Source organism: Chiroxiphia lanceolata, chromosome 2 (assembly GCF_009829145.1).
Source record: "Chiroxiphia lanceolata isolate bChiLan1 chromosome 2, bChiLan1.pri, whole genome shotgun sequence".
Taxonomy (NCBI): Eukaryota; Metazoa; Chordata; class Aves; order Passeriformes; family Pipridae; genus Chiroxiphia; species Chiroxiphia lanceolata.
Window position 1 is genome coordinate 79646978 of NC_045638.1, and position 27380 is coordinate 79674357.

The 27380-nt window shown below is 34.1% G+C and overlaps 1 protein-coding gene across 6 annotated transcripts in view; it reads right to left on the reverse strand.

Moving 5' to 3' along the window:
• Positions 1-27380, reverse strand: part of CNTN5 (contactin 5) — a 614386-nt gene that overhangs the window by 110065 nt on the left and 476941 nt on the right. For 5 of the 6 annotated variants that reach the window (XM_032680305.1, XM_032680306.1, XM_032680307.1 and 2 more), the window contains 4 exons: positions 25530-25632; positions 11227-11408; positions 4097-4266; positions 2145-2274 (listed from right to left, as the gene is read on the reverse strand). In XM_032680305.1, the coding sequence (XP_032536196.1) occupies positions 2145-2274; positions 4097-4266; positions 11227-11408; positions 25530-25632 (585 nt within the window). The remainder of the gene's footprint in view (positions 1-2144; positions 2275-4096; positions 4267-11226; positions 11409-25529; positions 25633-27380) is intronic. The other variant, XM_032680308.1, reaches the window with a different exon arrangement.

The window sequence follows — 27380 nt, forward strand, 5'->3', positions numbered from 1 at the left end:
AGAAGTATGTTAGCTCTACAGAAAAAAATCACAGCTTCCTCTTCCATTATGCTCTAATAGAAGGGGAGAATTATAGATTTGTGCTTAGGGATAGAATCTCTGTTTCTTGGAAATTGTTATTCCAAAGATGAAATTTTACAAAATATTTGAAATCAGCAGCCAGGACTATATGGCAGGTCTATAACTTAATCCAATTATGGATTAATGAGAAGTCTTTCACATCAGCATATTAGATGCTTGTGATTGGCTTGCTTTTGAAGTCCAACAGCTCTATGAGTTAAATAATACAGTTGTTTTACCTACACTTTTTCCAATTTTTTTTCTATTTCATGAAAAACCAGTTAGAAGTAAATGGTTCAAAATGAAAAGAAGTTTAAATTCCACAACTATTCAAAATGTACTCTCCGGAGTTAATTCTTACAAAAAGTTTTATTGTTAGAGAAATTTTATTGCTCTCTCTTTTTATATTTGTCTGAATAATGGGAATCGAAAAGTGAGAACTTCTTAATAGAAGATATTTAACCAGGTCTTGATCTTAGTATTTCACTTTTCAAATATTCCCATTGTTTACAAACAATAGCTAAACTAATAAATGCATCACAAAATGACACTAATTACTGTAATTTCATACCAAGAAAGGACAGTTGTTCTCAAGTAATCTCACTGTTTTTTCTTTTTCTTAAATTAGTTTTGCAAAACAAAAGCCCTCTATCTCAGCTACACTTACGGGAACATATTACACTCCATTGCCTCAAATATGTAGGAATTTCCTACCATTATTTTGGTTAATTCTCATACCAGAGATATTTATATGGACAATTTATTCTATTTTTGTCCCTTTAGTAAGGTAGAAAATTAAACATAACTTCTTCTTTAATACAATATTATTGTTAAAATTTAACAGGGGTACAATTTCACAAGGGACAAAATGAAAGGCTAAATCTTACTGTAGTAATATACAGTGGTTATTTCTGATATTAAAGAACATGAAAGAAAGTGTGTAATTACCGGACATAGTAGGTATATCTAGCTTATAGCAGATATAAAAAACAGAACAAAAGAACATTGTAACCCATAGAGATCTCTTTGCTAACTGAATCACAAATGACCAATTGATGGAAAGGGAGCAATCACTGACCTTGGTTTTTCACTTTATGGTTATAAAGACATATTTTTAAGACTTATCGGTGAAATTCTAATGTCGGACAGCAAGAAAATAGTGGAGATGTATTAGACAGGTTATTTGCCAAAAGAACCAAATCTTAGCTGAAGCCTAGTACATTATTTCAGTAACTTCAGCTTTCTTATTCATTTGACTGGGAGTTTACAGGAATGGTTCTGAGGTGTAGGTTTTGAAATTTGCCAGATTTGAGCAGTGCAGAGACCTCTAACCTCCGACATGAACATTGAATTATTTTGACAGACACCTGTCTTCCAACTACATCATACTCTAATAAAGATGATAAGACTATTACAATTCTGTCTCACTTAATCCCATGGAATTATTGTCCCACTGTGTGTTACCAGAGTTTGCTTTAAGAAAAACTAGAGTGTTGAAAAGACATGCTTCAAGTTTTTCCTCATTAATTGCCTACTTTGCCTTTTGAATAATGACATTTTTACTGTATTTCCAGGTAACACTATGTAGTGTATTTCTTTATTATATTCACCCAAGTATGTAATTTGTAGTGTTCAGTCAGTTTTGGTAACTTCACGGGAAATTTTTATAGCTTTAACACTAAGATCATGCATAATTACCTTTGAATAATGGCCAACGTAGGCACTAGTTTAATTTTAATAGTGATTAAATATATTTACTTTCTCTAAGTTTCATCTCCTGAACATATGTTTGAGAGAGTAAAGGATATTTTTCCATTTATTTGAACTGAAATAGTATTATATGAGAAATAGTACAAAATGTACTGAGTAAGTTATTTACTGAAGATAATTTTCAGCTAACAGAAGGCCCTATGCTCTCTGGGGCAACAAAGGACCCACATATAAGTAATAAGAATAAAAAGGAACCACTTTTATCTGATCTGCTATTTGGACTGGCAGAAGCTGCTCTTTACCATAACAGTCTAAGAAAAAATGTAATTATCAAAGCAGGAAAAAGAAACAGTCTGTTGTTTTTCCATACTCACCTAAAATTTTCAGCTCAGCACTGGCATAAATGGTGCCATACTTATTTTCTGCTAAGCACTGATACATTCCAGCATCTGAGAGATTCACACTGTGGATCATCAGAACACCATTAACCATCTCAATCCTGCTCTGTAATAGAATTTAAAAAAAAGTTTTAAAAATCATTCTATAAAAGCAAAAAGGCACTGGAAGGAAAATTGCTGTGCTCTTAATTTAAGACAAAGGGCCAAAAAAAGACCTAAGATAAAACTAAGTAGCAAATTTCCTTGGGTTTACTTTTTTCCTTGTAATGTAAGGCAATATAAGAATAAAAAGTCAAAAAATATTTAAAGGTAAATATTTTTCAGCATTAGTTCAATATCTCCAAAGTTTTCTTTTGTCTGTTTGCTTGTTTGTTTGTTATTAGCCTTACATACTTTTTAAAAGCGTCCTGGGAACTTTAATAAAGCAAGAAGTCAGTTGTGGGTGTAACATATCTGATGATCTTTACATCTCTAGTAAATGTTTGATTTCAGCCATGGCATTATTTTCATATAAGTAAATATGAAAGATTGTTTGCATGAGTAAGAATGAAAGGGTCTAATCACATTCATTATTAATGTAAATTTCTTATTTCAGAGGTCCACTAGTAGAAAATAATTACCACAGCTGGAAGAGCAGAAGCATTAATAGCTCCTTTTAGAAATGTGTCCTTCATGAAGCTCTATTATGAATAATTTGAACTGCTATAAAACAATTCTAGGTTTCGTTATAACGTTTGTTGTAGGTTAAAATCAATAAAGAATAAGTTGTTTGGAAATGCAGAGGAAACTGTGATAAAAATTCTCTCTGTTGTTGTAAGCCCCCACCCAGTTCAAAGTGAAATTTAATTTGAAATTTCAGAGCATGGTGAAACTAATGGTTTGGAAAATCAGAGCGCTAAAAAATAGAGATATTTAAATTGCTTCAATTTCAGGACTAATAGCTCCATCTAAAAAGACAGAAATGGGTAAAGTAAAGCCATGTAACCTTATTTTCAATACCTCACAGCTTCAAAAGAAAACTGTGTTTATGTTTCCTTTCTCATTGTTTGCATAATTGGTGGATGTTCACAGATAGAAGTGACATTGGCTGAAAAGAAAGACATTACATCTTTTATATTCATAAATCCATTCTGTGAATTGATTTGCAAATGGAGACATTTTTTCACAGAATTGAACAGCTTTATTTTAATCTGCAGAAACAGATTAAATAAATTTACACAACTCTTTACTCTAAATAATTTGAGACTATAAAAATGGAAAGGTGTTAGACAAAAACCCACATGATGTGGGCTGACACTTTGATGATTCAGTGAGAGAAAAAGAATAAAGTGAAATAATATATCAGTTGACTGTAGTTAAATATTTTACATTCTAGGAGTCTTACATGGACCATTTTAATGGTCTTGACAGCAAGTTCTGTAACTTGCAGAGAATAAATGGAGTTGAAAATGTAATAGTCATTTTATTTTTTATATTAGTCTGCTAGTGATTTGAAGAGCATGAATATTTTTTTTTAAATATAGTAACATTGAGAGAGTAAACATAGCAACATTGAGAGAAATATGAAGAAATCTGTTTCAGCAAATACAGCTGAGTTTTTACCATCTTTTTATACAGAAAGAAAAATAGATACAAATAACATGATACCACTATCTAAACAAAAAAAAAATCATATTGGAGATTGTTTAGATGTACACTATAGTACAGACATAGCTCAGTAGATCCTGTCTTCCAAATATTTCTGAACTACAGACAATTACTACTGATGAATGAAGTTTTACATTGCTTGAGATGGTTCACAGGGGACATGTATAGGAAACCCGTTTGTACTGCATACTAACACCTAAGAAACTAACACAGAAAACAGTACTTTTCAGTACTTTCTTTAACTGACTTTATCAGAATGAAAGGAGAAGCATATGACATACTGGTGACTCCTTGTTGCCAGTGTTCAAGTGTACCTGTGGCCAGAGAGGAACTCCATTTTTCAACCAACGATATGTGGGCCTTGGCTTTCCAGTGGCTTTACATTCCCATCGGAGCTGATCTCCACTGTCTAATTGTGTATCATTAAGTTTCTCCACCCAGTGTGGGTAGGCTAAAAGAAAAAAATGCCGCGTTAGAGTCAAAGCATACAAACTGGTAAGTCTCTAGCTGATGTGCGAAGACCTAATCAATTAAAAAGTTTAAATTACTGGCCTTTACTAAACTTATCTTACTCTCAAAAAAAAACGTGTTTAAACAAACAGCTCAAACTGAAAGAGACAGTAATAAAGTTAGCCATAACTTTAAGGGAAATGCGGTAACGGCACCAGTAATGACCATGAATAGAAATCTGCCCAATTTAATAATGTCTAATGGATTAAATTGCAGGACTGCATATTAACACATTCATTATTCCTGAATTTAAGACAAATATTTGGTAGTCACAATAGAACATTTAGTAGTTTACAAGAACTAAGCTATTCATATTGTAGTAAAAGGGTTAATTGTCATAGACTCTTTCATGTAGCTTTCTCATTTTACTAGGAAATCATTGTTTATTCAGCTAGAAATAACTGAGAATTTGGTAAGGTACTTGCGCATATTTTTGTTGAAGTGTCTTAAGTTCATGTTTCAAGGGAGAAAATGCTTTTAATGTTTTTAAGCACAGAACCCATGAGATTTCCACCATTCATCAGGAACATAAATTACACAGTATGTCAATCTCAAAACAGTCTTTTTTTTAAAGGCAGATAGTTGATAGGTGTACATGTGACCGGTAGTACCTAAATTTCATTAAATAATCCACTAAAAAGTGAGGAATACTTTCTACAGAGAAGTAGATCTTTAATGCAGCAGTCAATCAGATAGTTATACGTAGGATTTATAATTTGGAAAACATTATATGATTCAGTGAGGAACTGAGCATTCATATGCAGAATAAAAATGTGTACTTAAAAGCCAGCTTTTGGGTTTTGACATTGTAGCCATATAATTTTGTGTGGTACAGATGATGATAGATGAAATTAATTAACATAATGATAATAAATGTTCTATTGGTTTTGTTCAGTTGTTTTTTTTATTGCCATTGTTTGAGGTTTTTTTCCAAATTGCAAAGAATAAGTAGCTAAAAGGTCTTCATTACAAGAGGGATGTAAAATTCTTCTGCTTGGTATGAATAGAAGTCCAGATCTGTCACAACAAAGACTCCACTTCAAACGACAGATAATTGATGATGCACTTAAACATGAGAATCAAGTTTAAAAATAAATCTTTGAATCTAGCTGGCATTTGACAGGCCACCAATCAAAGATGTGAGAAGATAGGAAAAGGCATGACAGGTGACTAAGTGCTTGTAGCTTACATCTCGTGCATGGATGATAAAGAAAGTGAGTGAGGTGTCTATCATTCCTAAGCAAGGAATAATCTGTGTCAAGAGTCCCTGACCAGACAGTTGTCAGAAGCTGGAAACATATCAGAAGAAGAATTGCTCATTTCCTTTTTGGTAGAGGAAAAAGAGAGATTGACTCAACCTCACTCCCAAAATGAAAACTAAAAACCTCTGCATCCTTATTCTTCTTATTACAGTCAAGGCAATGCATGAAATTCTCCACATTTGCTTCACTGTGCTGAATCACTTTTTTGTTAAGTCATAAAAAAGGGTCCCACAAAAATCCTCAGAAAGAAATACCTTGCATGAGTCCCTGCTTATTTGGTATCTACTAATTGTCCTAAAAATATAATTCAATTGCATTGTATAGTCAATGTTGTTGTTCTCTTTTTGAGTGCTAAAGTATGCATGAAGGAATCACGCTGAGAAGCAATTGTTTCCTTTGAAAACGAGTACATTAATATGATTCTGGAAGATGAGGCAGTTAATGTGTAACTAAAAAGTCATAAAAGACAGCCAGTGGTACCATAAAATCATGCAGTTTCAAAGAGGTACTAAACTGATTTTATTTATATTTAATTATTTTTATTATTATGCTGTTCTGTGAATTCTACTCTTTGATCCAAAGCATATCTAGTTCCATTTTTCTTAGTTGAATTTGAGCTCATCATGAACGAGAGCATCCAGAATTAGAAGATGAACATTTTTACACCAAAACAAAATTGTCTCCCCAAGCCTGGCTGCAGGGGTGTCCTCTTCAGAACTGCCATTCCCTACCCTTTCTCTTTGTCTGTCTTGGTAACACAGTCATGGTACAGGTTTTCTTTCAAAAAGACAAACTTGCAAACCACAGTGATATGACTGATTGGTAAGAACAATCCTTTTCTCTTTAATTGGGGTATTTTTACCCTAAATTTTCTCCTCATAGCCTAAATGGCCTTTGGAGTAATATTTTTCAAGCTGTTGAACTTGCCATCAGTGAAGGCAATGGCTCAGATTCCCACCCTTCTGAGAAGAAGGTAGCGAAACAATAGGTAGACATAGCTGGAATAGAGTTAAATGCATGATTAAGGGAAATACTTTCATCAGGTTTTGGCTTCTGTTTCTCTCTCTGTGTACTCCTTACTTTTTCACACAGAATTCCCTCTCTACTCATTAGCAAGAGTGACTCTATCAAATCATAACACTTACTCTAAAATCTTGTTAATACTTTAAAAATTGAAACATTTAACTGGATGTGCAACCTTTGATTCAAGGTACTAGGTTTGGGTTTTTTTAGCAAAAATGTGGTAATATCACCATGATACACATGCATGCAAAGAAAACTTCATTCTATGATCAGACTTTATTTTAATTACAAAATATAAATTCTAAGAAGCATTTGAACAGATTTCAAAAGTAACAAGTCCTTTTTTCCTTCTTAAAAATGCAACATTCATCCGGCGGAAAAACAGGTGTCTGCCTGGTTTTTATCTGTCCAGTGACGAGTTTTGTGGTAACTGTAAGAAGAAAAGGATGTGTTTTATTGCTCAGTAGTCTTTATGGGTATTGTGCCAGAGCTTTATACAGTGCTTCTGAGATTTTAAAATCACTGTCCAATCCTTGATTTATTTTATGCTGCATTTCTGCACCTGTTTATTCAAGGATGTCAAAATATTTTACAAACATAAATTGGCAATAAATCTGGAAGCTTACAGGCCAATTTTTGTATCCTCTGTGCAAAATGAAATTAAAGTACAGAAAATTCAAACTACTTTCTCAAATTTTTAAGCAACTTTTTGACTGAGAAAAAGTTAAGGACAAAATTATGCATAGAGAAATGACTTTAAATAATGTCCTAAAATGTGAATGAGTATGGAGTTTGGAGTGAAAAAATTATTTTCCTGTATATGAGAATAATTGGAAAGAGTAAAGTAGGAGAAGAATAGTGAGAAAGATAAATGAGAAAGACAAGACAGCACATTTAAAATGAATGTACAATTTTGAACCAAAAACCCTCTTCTCTAGCTAGTTTTACTGTATGGGTCTAACCTGTAGTGGACTTTTTTTTTTTCCCATACAGTTTTTATAAGGAAGTAATAAAATGTTTTTTAAAATCAGTATGGTCTGTTACACTGCATTACAGAATCTTCCTGCTCTCAGCTGCTTGTTCCACTCCTGTGGAACTTGCTATGGCAAGTCTCATATGCTGGTTGTGGGGCACTGCTGTGAGCAGGGTGAGGGAATTGATCCAACCAAAAGAAAAACAGCCAAAAAAGTGGTTTTCTAATCTGCTTCACATCGCCACCCCCTGCTGAGCCTGGCACTGGTGAATAGGTAACACGGAAGAAAAGCAAAGAGGCTCAGAGTGAGAGTGGAGAAGAAGTTGCACAGTCTAGTGCTTACTATTGGGGAAATGCTGTTAGTCAGCATTTGTGGAGGGACAAAAAGGTTAATGGCAAAATTATCCACCCACATTTTAATTTTTGTACTCTCCTCTGTTAATCGATTTGAGCTTGAATAAAATTTCATGGAAACTTACCAAATGAGCAGATCACTTGGGGGAAAATCACACCTCCCAAAATAGATTTCAATGCATATGAGGATTTCTGGCATTTTAAAAATTATGTTTTTAATGCCTACAGCTGAATTTCTGCTAAGTGCTGAGACTACAATAATATGAAATTGTCAGCATCCAAAACACTGCTTTCTGAACAACATTTGAAGTGTCAGCTGTATCAGGCAGTTATGGTATATCTGGATTGCAGCATCAGGTGAGAAATGAAAAATCACTAGTTTGTGATTAAATGTGACTAGACAGGTAGACTGGGTGTCCTGGGCTTTCTCCAAAATACTCTGTGGTGACCCAGATCAGATGCAACTGACAAAATGAAGAAGATTCAAACAGACAGTGAGTGAGTTCCTACAGAGATATGCAAATTGTGAGACTGCAGTACAACACAGCTGGTCCTACAGACTGCTCTGAAATTTTACAAGAAACCTCTGGTAAGGAATAACTGCCTACATCTGAATTTCTGAGCCAAAATAACTGTTGTCACCTGGACGAATAAGATGTTAGTGAAAAGACAGTGAGCTGAAAGGTAAATAGTTCACGTTACTGTTGTTATGAACAAAAGGTACAGCAGGAAATGCCAATTCAAATAATCCCCCAAATTCTGCCAAATCACCTGTTAGGAAAGGAAGGTGAGAATTTTGTAAATTAACACTTGGCTAAACTATGTGCTGCTAAAAACCTTCTCACACAAATCCTTTTATACCAGGATATACCAGCCAGGATATACCAAATCCTTTTATACCAGCCTACCACTGGCTTTGTAGGCCAGTGAGAAGCTAATGCTGTCTACAGGAGCATTGGAGACTGTGAATGGCTTTATGGGGAGTATTTTATGTCAAGGCCAAGGAAAGGCACTCTCAGGGTCTAGTAAAAGTTTGTACTTCTTGTCCTGATCTACTGGAGGTCACTGCCAGTGTTCTCCATCTGGAAGCCCTCTGTAACCTGCTCTGACCTCGTTCCCTTCTAATGCAGATAGGTGAAACTTGATAACATATTAGTCTCATGTCTCTTAATCAGAGGAACAAGGCAATCTGAAGTGGACTCCCGTCTCCTAATGTTAAAGAAGTTGTTCTACTATTATTGCAGAAAATACCAATTAGTAAAAATTGGCCTATTCATAAAGGCAGTGACACTAAAAATACAATTTAGAAAACCGTGAAATTTCATATTTCTCTCTGGAAAAGTAGAACAAAACTGACACTGAAAATGTATTCCATGTGTTTGAGTACCACCTTTATTTCTGCTTAAAGCAAAAACCTAATGAGAGAGGAAGAGTTGTGTAGAGCACAGATCTGCACAGTGATCTTGTAGAAATAATTTCATTTTACAGCATCTTTATTTCTCTCTTGAAGGGGATCTTTTATATTCCTTTAACTCTGAAGAAGAGAAGCAGAGATAATTTTAAGACCTTTATGAGCTGCTTTGGCATCTAGTACTTCCACAGCTCTAGAAAACAGATGGAAATGTATGAACTGGGATACACCTTATCACTCAGATGATTTTTTTTTTATTTCAGACATTTTAAGAACTGTTGTAGAAAAAGACCAGCTGCTAAATGTCCCTGGCCCTCAGGTTTGTTGCAGGAGGTGCTATACTTTCATGGAAGTGAATTATAGTAAGAATTTGTAATACCAAAGAAATATCACTGGTGTATTGCCACAGTAGGAGGCTCAGAGTAGGCCCTGGGCTTTGACTGCTGTTTTCAGTAAAAGTCTTATAAAAACTTTGCTGCAAGTGCAGTTTAGATGACAAGTCTGAAATGAAATGTGCAAACTATCATCTTAACCACCACATGATTTTTCCAGCATATACAACAAGAAATTGAAGACAAAAACCTGCCCTGGGCTCTAGAGGGGTGAGAATGAAAAGCAAGAAAAGAAACATCATCCAGAGATATACTGATACTCACTAAAATCAAGAGAGCTAAGATAAAGACATTAGAAAGCTGGAAGAGACAGAAAAATAGATTATGGACCTGGAAATATTGACATGTGTGGAAAATAAACTAAATATACGATGCCAGTCTACAGTTATCTGATGAAAGTGTGTAGCAAAGACAGAGAAAGCAGTATAGTTAGTGATGGGGAGAAAGCATTAGGAGCCATGGGCTGAAATCAAGAAAAGAGAAATAAAATTGTTTAACGGGAGAAACTCCTTCTTAGAGATATCTATTAGCTTGAGGACCTATCTAAACTTCAGTGATTGGAATTCCACTGCCTGTGACATCCGAGGACAGAAAACAATTTAATCTGAAAGATTTGTTGCACGATCTCCTGAAGAAGATTATTCCTGTTAAGTGTTTAAGGTTGTAGCATTCGTGGAATGATAGAAATTAGTACAGCTTTAGCTGAAAAGAAGTAGGTGAGACTCAAGCTTACATTTGATATATGCAAAACTTTGACTTTTAAGTATTCGTGGTATGTCTTATGCAGGCTTTTGTTTCTATATTCTAGGGTGTAACAACAATATTATATAAAATTCATGGGGTTTATTAAATATTTTTAATTTTGGTTTTGTTTTTTTTTCCTTTTCAATGTGATGCATGACATTTTTTTTTTATGCTCACTCAAAAAATTTTTAGAAAGATCAATCTGAGAGAAAAAATTATTAGCACTTTCTGAAATCAAAACTTTTGGAAATTGTGCATGCCTACATTGAGAATTTTCTACAAAAAAGAAACACTTCTCCAGCTCTGATCCCTATGTAATGAACTTGACAAAACTCAACACCCAAACATAACAGAGCTGAAATGTTAATAAAAGTGTGATAAAAATCCTAAGGCATTTCTAACATTGTTTTCTCACAGATGCATCATGTTTAGGTTACATATCATTATTATATCAGGAGTAAAAGAAACAGACATTTAAAATTATAGCTATATTCTAAAAAAAATCCATAGTCATCAAATATGAATTTTTATGTAAGTCGGTTCTTTAAAGGAATCAATGTTATTTATATATTTCAGGCTTTAATGCAATACTAAGGAATAAAAATACATAGCTTAATTCAATACTATTTTTGGTATATTGATACCTGATATCAAGGTATCTTGTTTCTACTGGACCTTGGAATGCTTCATATGTAGTGTGGACAAAGCAATGCTGCATAATATTATGTGCAGTTATACTTACTGTACACTTGTAGTTGTCCTCTGAAGACATTTCTTCCACGAGAATTTTCAGCTTTACATTCGTACATTCCCGCGTCCTCTAGCTGCACATTAGGTATTTCAAGCACAGCTTGGGATTTTCTCAGGCGGGCTTTACTTGGATTATGACCATTAACTTTCCTCCAAGAGATTGTTGGAACAGGGCTGAAATATTAAGCAAAATTACTATTAGTACTCTTCCATAGATTCTGTTATCTGGTAGTTTAAACACTTAATAATCTAAGTAGCAATAAAATATAACCACAATTAAGATTCATATAATGGTTAATATACCTGAGTTTTCTATAGGGAATCCTTAATAAATGGCTTGTTACATGAGATGTGTCTATTTCATCCACAAGGGAGACTAAATTTTTATTGAGATCAAGTAAATCACTTAAAATGCTCTCTCTAGAATTTCTTTAGCACTTTATGCTTTACTTCTGAACACTTCCCCTCAGTAGGCCAAAGAAAATAACAACTTCAAAACCTGGCTGAATTTAGGAAATTCCAACACATCCCAATTTTCCTGCAATGAAACTTCAGTTCAGAAGATGGTTCAGTGATAATGTCCATCTAGGTGGGAGATTTCAATACCACACTTTCTTGGGTGAATTAAAGTGACCAAGGTTTGGAGACCTATTTTATTACAATATTCTTCAAGTTGTAAAACTGGTTGTGTAAGAAGAATGCATTAATGGCCCTACTGTTTCTGGCTCATAGCATTACATGCTTGCTTGTGGGAGCAAAAGGGCTTTTCACTGTAGCTTGCTGTTCCACACAGGTCTATGTGGAAACTGGGTCATTTACATTCATACTCGGGGAAGAAATTGATTAAATAGTGTTTGCACTCATAAAACTTTCTTTTTAGCCCAACTGTGCTTTTTGGTACAGACGGAGGGGGAAAAGTACTTCATAATATAGATTCAAATTCAAAACTGCTATGAATGACTGCCATGATTTGCTAACTTCCACTTGTGAGTTACTGGAGTCGTACTCAAACTTGCAGACAAGATGTTCCAAATCCTAGTACTTTATAGAGATTCAGAAAATTCCCAGACTGGTATTTGGATGTCAGAATATTTCTCTAGTTTTCTGTCCTGCATGTCACATAGCACTGAATTTCATTGAGCCTATTAGCATAATTACCTTCACAAAGCCAACATATACTCCCATATGGAATGTATTGAATATACCAGACAGAGACAATCATTATAAGTTATATATTATAAGTTCACTGCACTGATTACAAAATGTACTTTATTGCGAGTGTGTGTGTATTCATCTCTGAGACATGGTCCTTACAATAGCTCTCTATTCTTGTAAAATGATCCTTTACACTGTCCCCCACCGAAGAAATACACGTATGGAAATCAAAAAATCGTTTTCTTTTTCCTTACTAAACAAAACCGGTTGATCTCTTCTTCTTCAGTTCCCCAATTATGTATATATTTTTCTTTTTATAGATGTTTGTGGATCATATGAGGGGTGTAGATCATATGTTCTCTTTCTTTTTTCTCTATCACCATAAGAGTTTGGTAGCTTTCTAATTTTTAACTCTAAATTATTTTCTTGATGATTGATTTCAAATTTTGGTGTCCTGTAGGTTTGGTTTGAGGACTCTTTTCTGCAGCTTGTATAGTTCTAATTTATAAAGTTTCCTTCCTATTAGAAGTTATTTTACATGCTTTCAGTTAGAAGATTAAAAGAACTTCCCATTCTTATCTGACTGAAGTACTTCAAGAAGTTCAATTCTAAATACAAAGGATAAAAAAGATATTTTTGTTTCTGATGCACTAATAAAACTTTGTCTTAGCCCACCAGTTATGATATTCCTTTCATGTCCTTAGCTACAGATTTTAATTTGCTATACTTAATAGCTATTTGTATATATTAGATGTAGTACAAACAACAACCTTAGTTTCTTTTTTTCCCATTCAATAGCTCTCATAGTTTATTTCTAATTGCATGCTTCACTTTGATATTCAAATTTATACTCTTTCTTGAGTGACATCCTGGAGATTCTGTCTTTTGTTTTGCATTCAGCTTTAAGAGCTAACTCCTTAACTCCTTAATATAATTGTGTCATGGTTGCTGGTTGCAAAACAGTCACTCTGACCAGACAAAAATTTCAACATAGGTCCACAGTAGAAACACTTCATGTTGATACAGTGCAAAATAGATGTGCAGATACACTTTATTTGGCACCATAAGGGTGCTTATTGCTTGTTGTCTGTTGTTAGTTATTTGGCCTTCAGCCCTGCTTCCAGTAAAATTTGTGACAAAAATGCTTTTACTCTACTGTCATGGAAGAAAACTGGTTCTGCTGAATAGGACTACTAAAAAGAATTTTTTTGGTAGTGTCATGTTTCTGAGAAAGAGCAAAGAGGTTGTAAACCATGAAAATTGTCTCATTTAGCTGCTATGAGATTATTCTGAAATTCATGTTTTTAGAAAATTTCCTTTAAATTGCATTTAACTAATTTTTTGAAATTTGCTTATGTGTTTCCTGCAGCAAGTAAATTTGTATAAAATGGAAATCACAGAGGAAACTTGTTGTTTAGGTCATTAGGAAACATATTTTAAACAACTCACTGATGTCTTCATCAGTATGAGATAATAAGTGGAATTTTTCAAGGAGATAAAGTTACCTTAGCTGTGCAGATTTAATGATTTCAAAGGAAAGTACTCCCATATTACAAATTTGTATTCGTGAACAACTTGTAGTTCTGTTTAATGAAGTCTATTTTCCTTGCATAACTTACAAGCAAAGCATGAATTTTACATGTGAAATAAACACATATCTATATCTATACTTATTTCTCCTCTGTGACTTCTGTGAGAAGGAAATAAAATATATCAGAGTGAGTAGGTGAAAGAATAAGATTGTGTGACTGTTCTAGGAAACTCATAAAATCCACTATGAGAGCTGATATATGCACATTTTTCATCTTTTCAAATGATCCACAGCTTTTTAAAAAATGGAGCAATTGCAGAAGTACCTTTATCATTAATATGAGTTTAATGTCATATTCGTAACTGTTGAATCTTATAAGCATTATAATCCATTTTTATTTTGGTCTCATCAGACTTTTACGGGAATACAGTTTCCTTGTTTACTATAACCCTGTTCACATTCAGCTCCTATGAGCAACTTGATTTGAGTTTCAATTGAGTTGAAAGATAAGATTTCTCCTCGGTTTTGGGAAAAAAATCTGCTGAATACTATGGGTAAATCTTAGCACTACCAAGACAAAAACCTTACTTGATTTCAGAAATACCATCATTAAACTTCTCATTAATCTAAAATGAAATAAAAATTCTAAAGGGTCCCTGGTGACTCCAGTAGACATTACTATGGGTTTGTACAGTTTGAATTTGAAGAAAATATGAGCTATAATTTTACATTTAGACTTGGAAGATATTATAGGAGTCAATGTTCAGTGGTTTATTATTTGGGACAGTGCTGTTGAATTTGTTGGGAATTCTTCACAGGTTTAAATAAAATATAGAAATAAAAATGTTTTCAAAAAATTATAGGAAGCAATTCTTTTTCCTTTCAATTTCATATGAGAAAATATTTCATTATATATCTATAGCATATGTTTATTTTGGGAAAGGCATGAGGTGGAAATAGAGTAATGTCTGAATTTTAAAATATCTTTGCCATGGATCTGAGCTCCTAGTTTTTCAATAATATCATAAATAAGAATACATAGATTACTTTTCCTGTATTCTGTTAGCGATGATTGATGTGATATTTTGAAATATTTTATCTTCTACTGTAATTTCAATTCCTCTCCACACTATTTCTCTTTACCATGCATTGCTGTCCTTCAAACCCTCAGGTTCACATCATAATATATCTTGAAAACCACTACATGACCAGTACATAAAAAAACCCCTTTTTTTTTCTTATGCCCCCTAGTCTTGCAACTGTGTTAAATACCTTCTAATTTTTACAGGATAATTATGTAGGATTAAAATGTCGAGGATTATAATGAAATTCTCTCCATCTGATGCTTTCCAGAAATGCCCATCAACCATTCACGTGATTCTACCTTTAAAATATCCCATATAAATCTGTTCTGATCAGATGAAGAGTTTTAGGAGACAGAACAATCACTTTTCCTTTCATTTGGTTATTAAAAGATAGTGAGTACTCATAAAATATAGCAGCAGTGAGTATGGTGACTTAAGAATTGAAAGAGAATAGAATGAAATGGTGATGAGTTTGAAGCCTGTGTGCAGGAACAAGTCCAGGTCTACAAGTTACTTCAAGACACATCCATGACTCTACTAAAAAGATCTGATATATGCGTATAAGTGTCATATACTAATGTGGATGTGCTTTGCAACCACTGCTGTTCTTTGTGGCACAGAGCAGGGACAGTGCTGAATGGTACTCCAGAGCTTCTCTTTACTGGTTGATCAGAGCCTAAACTGTCGGTTTAGTTTTGAAACTTAGCTGTTCAATAGCTAAAGTTAGATAACATAACTGACATGTTTGGTGATTTAAAAAAAAAATCCAAATTCTTAAATTCCAGTGAATCATGAACACAAGAGTCATCTGATTAAGCTGTGATCAAACAAGAGAAAAGAAGAACCACAATAGGTAAGGTATTGGTTTCACAAATAGTGAGTAAAGTAGAAAAGGTATTCCACAACCTTTTGTGTCTGCATTTAACAATTAGATAATGGCATTTACTCTTAATGAAATCACAACAGCACAGATAGATGTGAAAAATTTAATTCAAAAGAGCTGAACATCTCCTCCTCTGTGTGTCCATATTGCAAAATTCCATATTATATTTTTGTCATCATAGTATTGCAGATGCTACTTATGTTGTAGAATTAAGGAGATGCTGAGTTATCATGACTGTTAAAAAAGGAATGGAAGTAAGCTTTGTTTTTATCTCAGCCATCCATAACCACTTTTTCTAGTCTCTATATCACATCCTACCTTAGTTTGCTGGCCATGGGCGTTCTGAAATAAGCGGATATTCTTCTAAAAAGCATTAAAGACATAACAACTGGTAAATTATCATCAGCCTGTGACTTGATCAAAGCTGTTAAGAAGAGAATCCTAAGCAACTTATGACATCTGCTGTGTTTGTATGGGGGATAATACAGGAAGAATCCACAAGTTAGAGGAGAAAAATGTTTTGAAGCAGAAAATTTGCCTGAAATGATGACATATTTTTGACAGGTGTTCATACAAATCCTCAGGGCCACAGTACAACTGTGTTTACTTGCCTTGTGTTAAAGCTATTTTTATAACTGAACTTTCTCGTGTCACTTTTCTCTGTTCCAGACTTTGTCCAGGCAGAATTTCTGCAGCTAGCACATTGATCTAGGATTTCCTAACTCTGTCGTACAGATACACCCAGTGTTTGTTTACAGATCTGTTCCAGAAGACTAGTTACAATGAGTCCAGAAATTCTAGAAACAACAGCCCTACCATCAATCATGATGTAAATGTAAACATAAATCCAGCTTGCCTGGGGTGTGCAAGATGGCTTTGAAGATGCTGATCAACCACGGTGTTTAAAGACAGTGACCAGAAGGGCTGGATTTAAGGTTCTTGTGCCTTAGATTATATGCATCTATTTCTTTCCGGGAAGACAGAGAAGAGAAACTTCTGAACTTCGTCTTTCTTGAAGAGAAAGTTACAGTAGTAACTCTGGGGACATACTATTGACAATTGCTAGAATTTGTTTCCTTGTGATCCTCTCAGACCGACACAGAGAGAAAGCCTATACAAAGCCTATGCAAAAAAAAAAGATTCTCCATCTTTAACATAAAGCAAGGCTGTATAAATTACTGAACACAGTTTTTAGCAATGTTTACGTTTTCTTTGATAGTCCTGAGAGAGAAAGGAAAGAAATTGGTAATATTGCTGCTTCAAGAATACATTTTACTTATGGGGAGTTGCAGTTTGGTAGGTTTTTTTCCCCACTTTCCTTGTGTCTTATGGTAAAAGCAATCAAATAAAATTTTTTAAATGCAAATACAAAGCATTTAGTCAGAGTGAGGCAGAATGAGGTCTGGGAGTGCTACTTGAGATTTACTAAAGAGTCTTTAATACATTCTTTATTATATTACTATAAATTATTTCAATATTTGTAACAGGATTATAAAGTCTATGCAAGAACTAGTTCACTTAAAGGAAGGCAGAAATCAATCCAGCCTGAAAAACAGGAACAAAATCCTATCCTTTTTTAGAACCTTTTGATATAAATACTTATTCAGCATGAGCTAAAAACGAACTTTAGATTGATGAAAGTCTTAGAGAGATTTATTTGACATAAACAATATGTTATCAAAGAAAAAAAAAGAATTCTGAATCTATTTGAGTCTTATATAAACAAAGTCAGCTCGAAGATGCCATGTTCATATTTAAAAAGGTTCCTTCCTCTCACCACAAGCTTATCTCAAGGGGAAAGGGCACCCCTACTTATAACACTGAAAATGATGTTCTGCTGAGACTTTTCATTTCCCTCTTGGGACTGTTTTGTTATCAGTAAGCTTTAAGAGTAGCTTCCACAGCTTTCAGGTTTGGTGTCTGACAGGATTAAAAAATATTTTTCCTATGGTGAGAAGTGGTGTGAAGGGATACGGGGTAACTTGATTTTTTGGCCTGTGGAACTCAGAAACATGTATTTCTGTATCAGTTTTTGTATCTATCCTGCAGTTTCATTTTGGGCAAATAATTATAACAGATTAATACTCTATGACATGGTTTCCCTTATTCCTTGTTTAAACAAAAACCCAGAAAATTTATGTCTCTGTGACCCGTAGATGAAAAATAGAACACCATGATAAGACTTGGGTTTGAGGGTAGAGGAAAATTGCTACCTGTGGACTTTTACACTGTGAATTTGCTTAAGGCTTGAAAATGCTAAGATACTAACATGCCTTGCTCCTGCAGTAATTCTCCTATATGTAGGAAAAACACTTAATACTTGAATCCTAGTTCCAATAATGAATGGGATGTGCAGCATCTAGAATAATTTGCTTTATTTAATGTAAGGCAGGGACCTTGATATATCATTAAATTGTGAGTACCATAACACAGTTAAAAGACAAGTCAAAATTAGCTTTCTCTTTGCCTGCAAATTATGTACTAAATCTGGTTAGAATTCCTTAAACATCCAACTGTCATTTATCAATGCAGTGATTTATCATGTCCTTTCATGCTTTGCTTTGACCATCAGTTCCTCCGTAGGGAATAACAGTATTTGTGTTACTGTCCCAGGATTCATTGGGAAGGAGAGCTGTTAATGTGCTCTGAATGTAGAATCAGGTTATCTTTAATATCAAAGGTGTTTCTATGTGTCACCTTTGTGGGAAGAGGAAAGAATTACTTTGTGTTCATAAAAAAGTACAAGGAGCTTAATCATTTTTGAAAGACAATACCCAGAAAGGAGCACTTCCAGAGATGAATGGACATTCTGTGATCTGTATCCTTAGCAAAGAGGCACTCACTCCCCGAGAAATTTCACACAGTTCCCCAAGGAAATGACAGCTTATACTCAGGGAGAAAAGTAAAGATCTATTGATATATCCCAAATACATGAAATAAATGGCCAACAGAGCTGTCATATTTGGCCTTAAAAACAATGAAGCCTGATTTATATCACAGATGTTAGTGTTTGGGGTTTTTTGTTTGTTTGTGTGTTTGTTTGTGTTATTTTTTTTTTACAGTGAAATTTATACTATATTCCCATGTTTGTACCCAATAATATTCATCTACTACTTGGCATCTTGACTGCTCACTCATCTCAATGCCCCTGGGATTCAGCACACTGCAGTTAGCAGAGGTTAACTTTAAGTTGATTTTAAAGTGTCACCAGTGCATTGGTTCTACTGCTCTTTGGCATAACGCCAGGGCTGAAGTGAGAGGCAGATTCATACTGGTATTAAGGAGATTTTAAGTTAGAAAAGAACTTGATCTCAGAATAGAAATCCTCCTAAGACCTTTTTTGACATTAGATTACCAGGAAAAGATCACTTTACAGGTAGTTTTTATCTGTTTTTATGCCTCCTGCCAGGTCTGAAGCCAGGAAGAATCATGTCATCCGCAGCCAGCACATCGATACCAGTTCTGAAACATTCTGGACCAGTATAAAATAGGTAATAATTGATTTGCCAAGATCAGTTCAACAAAAGGATAAAAGTCAGAGAGAAATATATGGAAGACATGGGGCATGGCTTTAACTGGCAGTCTGAAAGTAAAAAGCCATATTTTACAGATTTGAAGAGCAGAGAGGGGAAAGTTTTGTCCTTTGGAGTTAGGAAACGATATGATGTAATGCTGGAAACTTCTATTCACCTGTGTGGAGAGATCAGGTGGATAACTTCATGTGTTAGGCAGAGAAGTTTCAAACCTGGGTCTGTGACTCACTTTAGGGTTACCGTTCGTGAATTTTGTGTTCTTGGCAAAAATCACATATAGCTATGTGGCAGAGGAAGAAAAGAAAAGAATGAGGTACTATGAAGCCTCTGACTAAAGACACACTTGCTAGGTGCCTTTAACCTTCCTTCTTTTCTGAAATTATTACCTTCATTGTTATATTTTTTTCCAAACACTGACCATACCTCACTGAAACAACCCTTTAACCTATGGCCTTACAAAGTCTATTTTAAACCTTCACAAAGATTTGCAATATCTAGAAACTTTCTTCATAGTCATTAACCTGTGTCATTGGCTTAATGTGCCACACCATCAAAAACAACTTCTTCAGAAACTTCAAGCTTACAGTCAAATACCCTTCACCAGACCATAAATATTTTTTATTTGGCCACTCTTGATCTTTGCTTAGATATTATATTCACTTATTCAAATACTTTGCTTTTATTTGTGCATATTGAAAAATATTTAATAAGCTCTCTCTACATAGATGAATAGAATAGTTTGGGTAAGAAGGTATTTTAAAGATCATCTAATTCCAGCCCCACTGTCATGGGCAGGGACATTTTCTAGTAGACCAGGCTGCTCAAAGTTCCATCCAACCTGGCCTTGAACACTTCCAGGGATAGGGCATCCACAACATGTATATAGTCTGTAATGAAAGTATTGATAGTGGCATAAAAAAATAATGGTATTTTTAATGAAAGCTTGAAGAACAATTAGAAAAGTCTGTTAAAAGAAAATCAAGTGAAGAAGATAAAATAAAATGCCATATTTCATGGATTTAAAACTTTGAGATATTTATTAATTAGTACTGATTCAGAGTTCACTGTTTCAATAGAACATTTTAGAACATTTCTTAGATCAAAAGTCACTAAATTTCACTAACTTTTGTGACCTAAATATATGTAGCTTCACCTTATTTTTATTTTATTTCATTTAGAAAGCAAGATTTTAAAGTGGACTATCAGCTGTGTTCTTGCAAGATGTATTACAGATGGGATGAATGGTTAAAACTGAACTATAAATCTCTTCAAAACAAAGTTAACAATAGAATTATTAAAGCAGCATTAAATATAACAACATGAACACTGTTTCCATCATAACAATCTCATCATAATTCAGTAATAAAAGGAAGTAAATAGCTCTAATTTATTCTTGCCATTAACTAAGGATATTTCACAACAAAAACATAGTTTTGACATTACCAAAGTGACATAACCTAGCATTTAGAAAGAATATTGGTATATTACACTGATGTTACTATTATGCAGAAATAGCACAAGCATAAAACACCCTCTCAAATATGCAGAAAAACAAGCATATGGGTCATGAGAAAAATTGTCAGCACTGTTCTCTATTGATTCTTTTTATTCAAGTATCTATGTGTTGATCTATATCATTAAAATATAACCACAGTAAAAAAAAAGGATGCATAAAGCTTATTTTCTTTTAGCAAAGCAATCCTTTTGGTGGTCTACACAGGCCCTATTTTAAAAGCTAAAATTGAAAACTTTGGTAATGTACAAGTACAGTAATAGCCCACATCCTGTAGTTTGTTTTAATGAGAAATAAAATATGATTACTCACTCAAAATTGTCTGTTGACATTGTCATAATGCAAACTCCTTTTTTTTTTCTGGCTACAGCCAGAAAAGCAATAATGTATGAGTTTTATGTGGAAAATAAAATAGAAGCTTGTTGTGATGCACAACAAAAATACATTGAGGCTGAAGTGTGAGGGTCAGACAAGGTGTGTATATTACACACAATTTAAAATTTAAAAGTCTGTGTGAAATAGTGACAATAAAATTATTTCAAATGGAAACAAGCAGACAAATTAGAGTTACATACTAGAAAGAAAAATAAAGGGAAAAATGAAAGATATATTTCTGACACTTTTTACTTGTTTTCCTCTGAGGTCAAGTGTCTGGGCTCATTGAAGAGGGTTGTAAAATACAGCTTTTCATGCCAGTTTGAACAAACCAGTCCTATATCCTTATTTAAACAATGAAAACTTGTTCATTTTGAGCCTTTAAAAAACCCTGTATATTTCCATCTATGTCTGCCTTTAAGTCTCATGTTAAAAAAGTAGTGTTAGAATTACTTATGACAGAATTATGCTCCAAAGACAGGAAGTGCTAAAGAATGCTTGCATGGCTGTCACTAAAGTACTTCATTAATGAATACATCATATAATGGGGACAGAATTTAGAGTCCTTTTGCCCATCAGCACCATTAATTTAATCTCTTTATAATGGGGAGCTAAATGAAGACATGAGAATAATTTCCTTGAATAAAGTACATTAAAAAGAAACTAAAGAGTGGACTAGTTGCCTCTAGATGTTCTTGGAAGCAAAGTCAGTAACATTTGGGGAAAATTAAAATGGCAACCTGTTGTTGCACAGAAGGCTGTGTCTGAGAAATCACATTTCTGGTGCAGGAAAAGCCAGGAATGCTGTGATTTGTGCAAGAGTGTCAACTAGGAAAATGACGTCTTCTTCACCAGAACTTCCAAAGAACAAGGTCATGATCTGTCTTCCTGATTTGCATAACAAATCTAAGGTTTGACTTTGAAATAATCATACCTTAGCAGTCAATCATTGATATATGCAGTGATTTCTTAGCCAATGGCTAATGCTCATTATAAGCAGCATTATCTAATACAAGTAAAATAATTTTGAGATATTTCACTCATGTATTATTTTGAATTCTTTAGCAACTACAAAGTCTATTTGCAAGTGGCATTAGTAGCAGTATTTTCACTTGTAACTGAATCAGCTACATATTACTTGGATCAGAATGAAATTCTTCTCTGAGCATTTCTGTCTGTCAAGCAATTAGGATATTTGACTTTAGTTTGGAGAAAAAGCTGCAGAGCTCCAATTTATTTAATTCTTACAGCCATAGTGACTGGCAGTTCTAAATAAACACTATTAATAAATCATTGATCTGTAACTAAAGACTAGGCTTTTTCTGGAATACTTGCCAAATGCCTACTTCAGGAAATCTTACTAGAATGTCTGTCATTCTCACAATTACAGCAGAAAGAGCAGAGTGAATGTTTCAAATTTCTAAAGCAAAGCATAAGAAAAACAAAAGCACATTAGTTTTGAGACTGTAATAATTTCTGTGTTATTTACAATAAGAATTCAAAACACTAAGTCTCAGAATGCGAAATAAAGAAGGAAAAAATTAGTTATTGATTCAGTTTAGTAATGGGGACCAACAGCAGTGTAACAAGAAAAGACCCCTTCAAGCCATCAGGAATAAGAAATGGGGACAAAAATTGAAAAAGAATAGGAAACTTGATGCATTTTTACCTCCCACCTCAGCCTCCAGGTTTCAAATAGCGCCTGAAATGTCATTCATGTAATTATTACCATATCAGGTTGAAAGCAATTTCAATTCAGCTGATTTGATTGTGCATTAATGGCTGGGAAAAGAAGACAAGGAACGTGCATGGTAAAAGTAGCTGCCCATTACAATAGCAACAAATGGAGTCAACTATCTTATTAGATAACCTTAAAATCCTTGATCATTCAGATGTGTGGGCTTTTTTTGTTTTGTTTTTTTGGGGGAGTTTTTTGGTTGGTTGGTTGGTTTGGTTTGGTTGGGGTTTTTTTGTTTGTTTGTTTTTTGTTTATTAAAGCTTAACACCAAATTGGAATGAGGAAATAAGATAATTGAAGCCTTTCCTGCCAACCTTCACCTTCCTGTTTGAATAGTAACTGATTCTTTTCAAGAGAGTTTACTAAATCTCAGGGTGAGGAAGATGGAAGGTATCAATAGCTGTTTCTTGCTTGTCACTGATGGTTGCAAAGGACAATGTGTCATACCTCCTTTTCACTGGAAAGTGACAGCTGACTTGTAATCTGTCAGCAACTGCAATTTAATTTCAGCAAAATGAGGAAAATAAGAAGTAATATGTTGGTTATTGCTTCAGCCATAGCCAAGAGTGTAAAAAGGCCTCACTGCCAACTATTGACTTGGCAACGTTTTTGACAGGAGAGAGTCTGGAGCCATTTGTCTCTACAGAACAACCCTTTTCCTCATTTATTTCAGCATTTTGGGGAATCTCTCCATTTTCTGTTCTCTCTCATGTATCTCTTTCCTTATCTTTATTATGTAAAAAGTAAGACTTTTGTTTTACTGTACAGAACTTCTTGCTTCACATTTGCTTTCTAAACTACCGCTTACATTTATGTTGGGAATGAATTTGCATAAGCTGCTATCACTGTCTAATGGCTCCCTGTATGCAGGCTCCCAGCTTTTTTTTGGACTGTTTTGGCTATGTCTTGTTTCTCCACCAACTTCACTGGACCTAAACAGATACAACTAAAATACCTTGTCAGAATTTCTCTGTAATTATTTATGTATTCTTTCTGTTGACCTGCTCAGTGAGAGTATCTGGATGTTGGTCAAATAGGAAAAACTGGCAAGAAGGGAATAAGACATATATCATGCAGTCAGTAAATAAGAACTGTTAGGAGAACAGAAAAATCTAGTGACCAGTGACACATGAAGGTCAAAATGACTATAAAAACATTTAAAAAGTCCTCTCAGGTGGTAGAGGCAGGATTTGCAAGGTTCGTCTGGAAAACCAAACCTGCTGAGCACACTGGAGTTATCATTCTCAGGAAAACAGACTATTGTCTAAAAACTCCTAACTTCTTCTGTTTTGTTGCTGCTTAGGTAAAGTAAAAAGAATTGGTATGTAAGATACAGTATTTCTCAGACTAATTGTTTTGTGAAGTTCCTTCACAGGAGTTGCAAACACAAATCATTCCTCTATTTCTTAGTCAAGGCCAGGCTGTAAGAAACCTATATGTGTCTTGATAAGGTATGAACTATAAAAGCAAGCAAGATATATGATATTTATCAGCATAACTTCAGAGGGTACGGAGCAAGATATCTAAAAGCAACACCTTTGTAAAGAGAAACTGAAAAGAATTCAATATAATGAGATTTATTTCAACACACCACACAGAATTTAATGGAGTATTTTGGAAAAAAAACCCTTCACATTAGATTTTTTTTATATGTCTGTAGAGAAACATCACTGATGGAACTGCTGTTAGCAACATATATATGTGAAGAATTCTTTGAATGGCTAGAATTGCCTCTTAGTTCTGTCTGGTTGTATACTACCCTTGATGATCTTATTCTTGGGAACAATGATAATAGTAACTAATAGTAAGTAAATAATAGTAACTAATAATAGCTAACACCACAAAACTGAAATATCATCAATTTCATCCTATATTCTGTAATCTGAATACTATATAGAAGTAGTTTCAGTTGCTCAGACCTGTTTCTCCCATTTATCAATAAAGCTATAAAAATCTCCTTGATGTAAATAGTAAACATCTGTTCTCTAGTAGTGTTATTAGTTCAGGTAGAAGCTAGAGAACAGCACTGCCCCAAAGTGTGTTAGGATGTATTTAAGACATTGTGTTCCTAGCTTCATATGTAAGCTATGCATTTGGGGGGAGGGAAGACAACTCTATGAATATTTGTTTATTCTCCAAATAAACATTTTGACAGAATAAACTCTAACTTACTGATTTGTAGTATCACAGTGAGTAACTGGATGTGAGTCTGGTAAAATTTGCAACAAAAAATAATACTCTTTTTGTTTATGAGAACATTACTTCTCATTTTGACAGAGAGTCTTTTAATTTGAATGAATTCCTGTCCGCAGTAATGGCTGGGCAGGGAGTTCATAATTAGCTACTTAGTCAGTTGGTTGTTTTGAGAGTGCAGTAAGGACTGTCTGTGAAAATGAAATCCAGCACAATAATGAAATCACAAATTAGGCATGTCTCATCTTAATAAACAGTGATGTTTAATTATGAAAGAATCTGTACTTACTTGCCAAGTGCAAAACACTCCATCTTAACAGTAGATCCCTTTGCAGCTGTAACTGTGTAAGGAAAATGGACTTCAATTTTTGGTTCATATTCCCCCATGACACCTGGAACATAAGGAATGTTTAAAATATGAAATAACATGAGTTTTCCACTATTACAGAAAAACCCTGTGGCTTGCTTTTGAATCTGCCCAGCAGTAAAGCTGGTAATTGAGGGAGATAGCCTTGTTTGATCTGATATGCTGTGCTCAGGTCCAGTATATATATTCTGAAATACTCTTCAGGGTTACCAGGAGCAAAGCAGTGAGCTTAAGAAAAAAGATTTATTTTTCTTCAAACACGAGTTAATATTTAAGCTTTGAAAGATTAAAGTGGGCAATCAACAGAAAAGTGAGAATTTTCATAGACCAAATCTTTGATTACCAACACAATAGAAATTATGGAAAATAAATCAACATATCATGCTGTGTTTGACTGAGGACTTTCCAAGCTCAGCAAAGCTCCTCAAATTATGTAAGAGCATTTGTGTACACAGATATAAACACAGATATGCAGACATTCAAAATTCAGTTGTGTCATTTTCAACAACCCTTTTAATTTGGAAGATGATTCTTTTTATCAGGACAACACACTAAGTACTGTAAGATACAACTTGAAAAACATTCAGGGATGTGCAAAATATAAACATGGAAATCAATAGAATTATCTGGAATTTGCTGTGGGGTAACTGACAGCCTTGGAGAATCACAAGATTTTATGAAATGAGAAATGAATAAGGAAATGGAGGTATGTTTTATAAGACAAGGTGAGAGGTTTGTATTTGATGCAACTTGTACCAAATGCCATAATTAGCATGGCAGGAGAAGAATATGACTCTAACAGCTGTCTTTGGTTATACAGAAGTTGGGGTAAGGGAGTAGGCAATACTCAGGAACAAAAAGCTATATTAAACAAAGAAAAGTGAAAAAAGTCTGACTTGTTGACAAAGTAGCAACAAGACAAGTCCAATCTGAATCTGTAAAAATCAGTCAAGATTTTCCAAATAATTCTAAAGTAAGTAAATAGGAAAAAGAGATGAAAAGGAAGGAGAGAAAAGAGATATCTTTCTTATGCAAGAAAGAGAAAAGAAAGGAGCATAAGAAGGAGCATGGAAGTAGAGGAATATGAAATTTATAGTTCAGAGAAGACCAGGCTGACAGAGAGAGATGGAAAACAACCCACAACCTATAAAAGGAAAAAATAATATGCAAGACCAAAATGGTAAAATAGATACTTCTAACCCTTCAAATATTCCTTATGGGGCTTAGGATTTTCATGTGGGGCTGTGCTCTCTTTTTCCTCCTGTCCCACAGGCTCCTATGGTATGGTTCTGAGAGAACGTCTGAACATATATGCATTTAAACATTCCATTATGGGCTTAAGTTTGGTAAGAAAATCTAAACATATCTGATACATGAATCAAATGACAGAAGCAGAAAACATAAAATGCTTTTATTTCAAATAATGTGATTCCATAAATAATGTGGTTTTATAAGTAGCAACAGACTTCTTTTCAAAAAACATAATCCTGTGATATTACATGTGCTAGCAGTAGTGACCCATTTTCCTCAAAAACATGACTAAATCAATGCTTTGACATTGCTTTATGAACTTGTGAAGAAATACTGTGCCCTGTATGAAAAGGTAAATTTTGAACCAATTCTGTCATTAAAGCTAAAAAGGTACTTTTTTTTTTAATTTCTGGTAGAAAAAAAAAGGAAATTAAAATCTGTGTCCGGGGTATTAAAATAAATTCATAGCATCAACCAAATTGTATTCAATTAAATTTTTCCTTGGTCTAGGCTGAAATGATT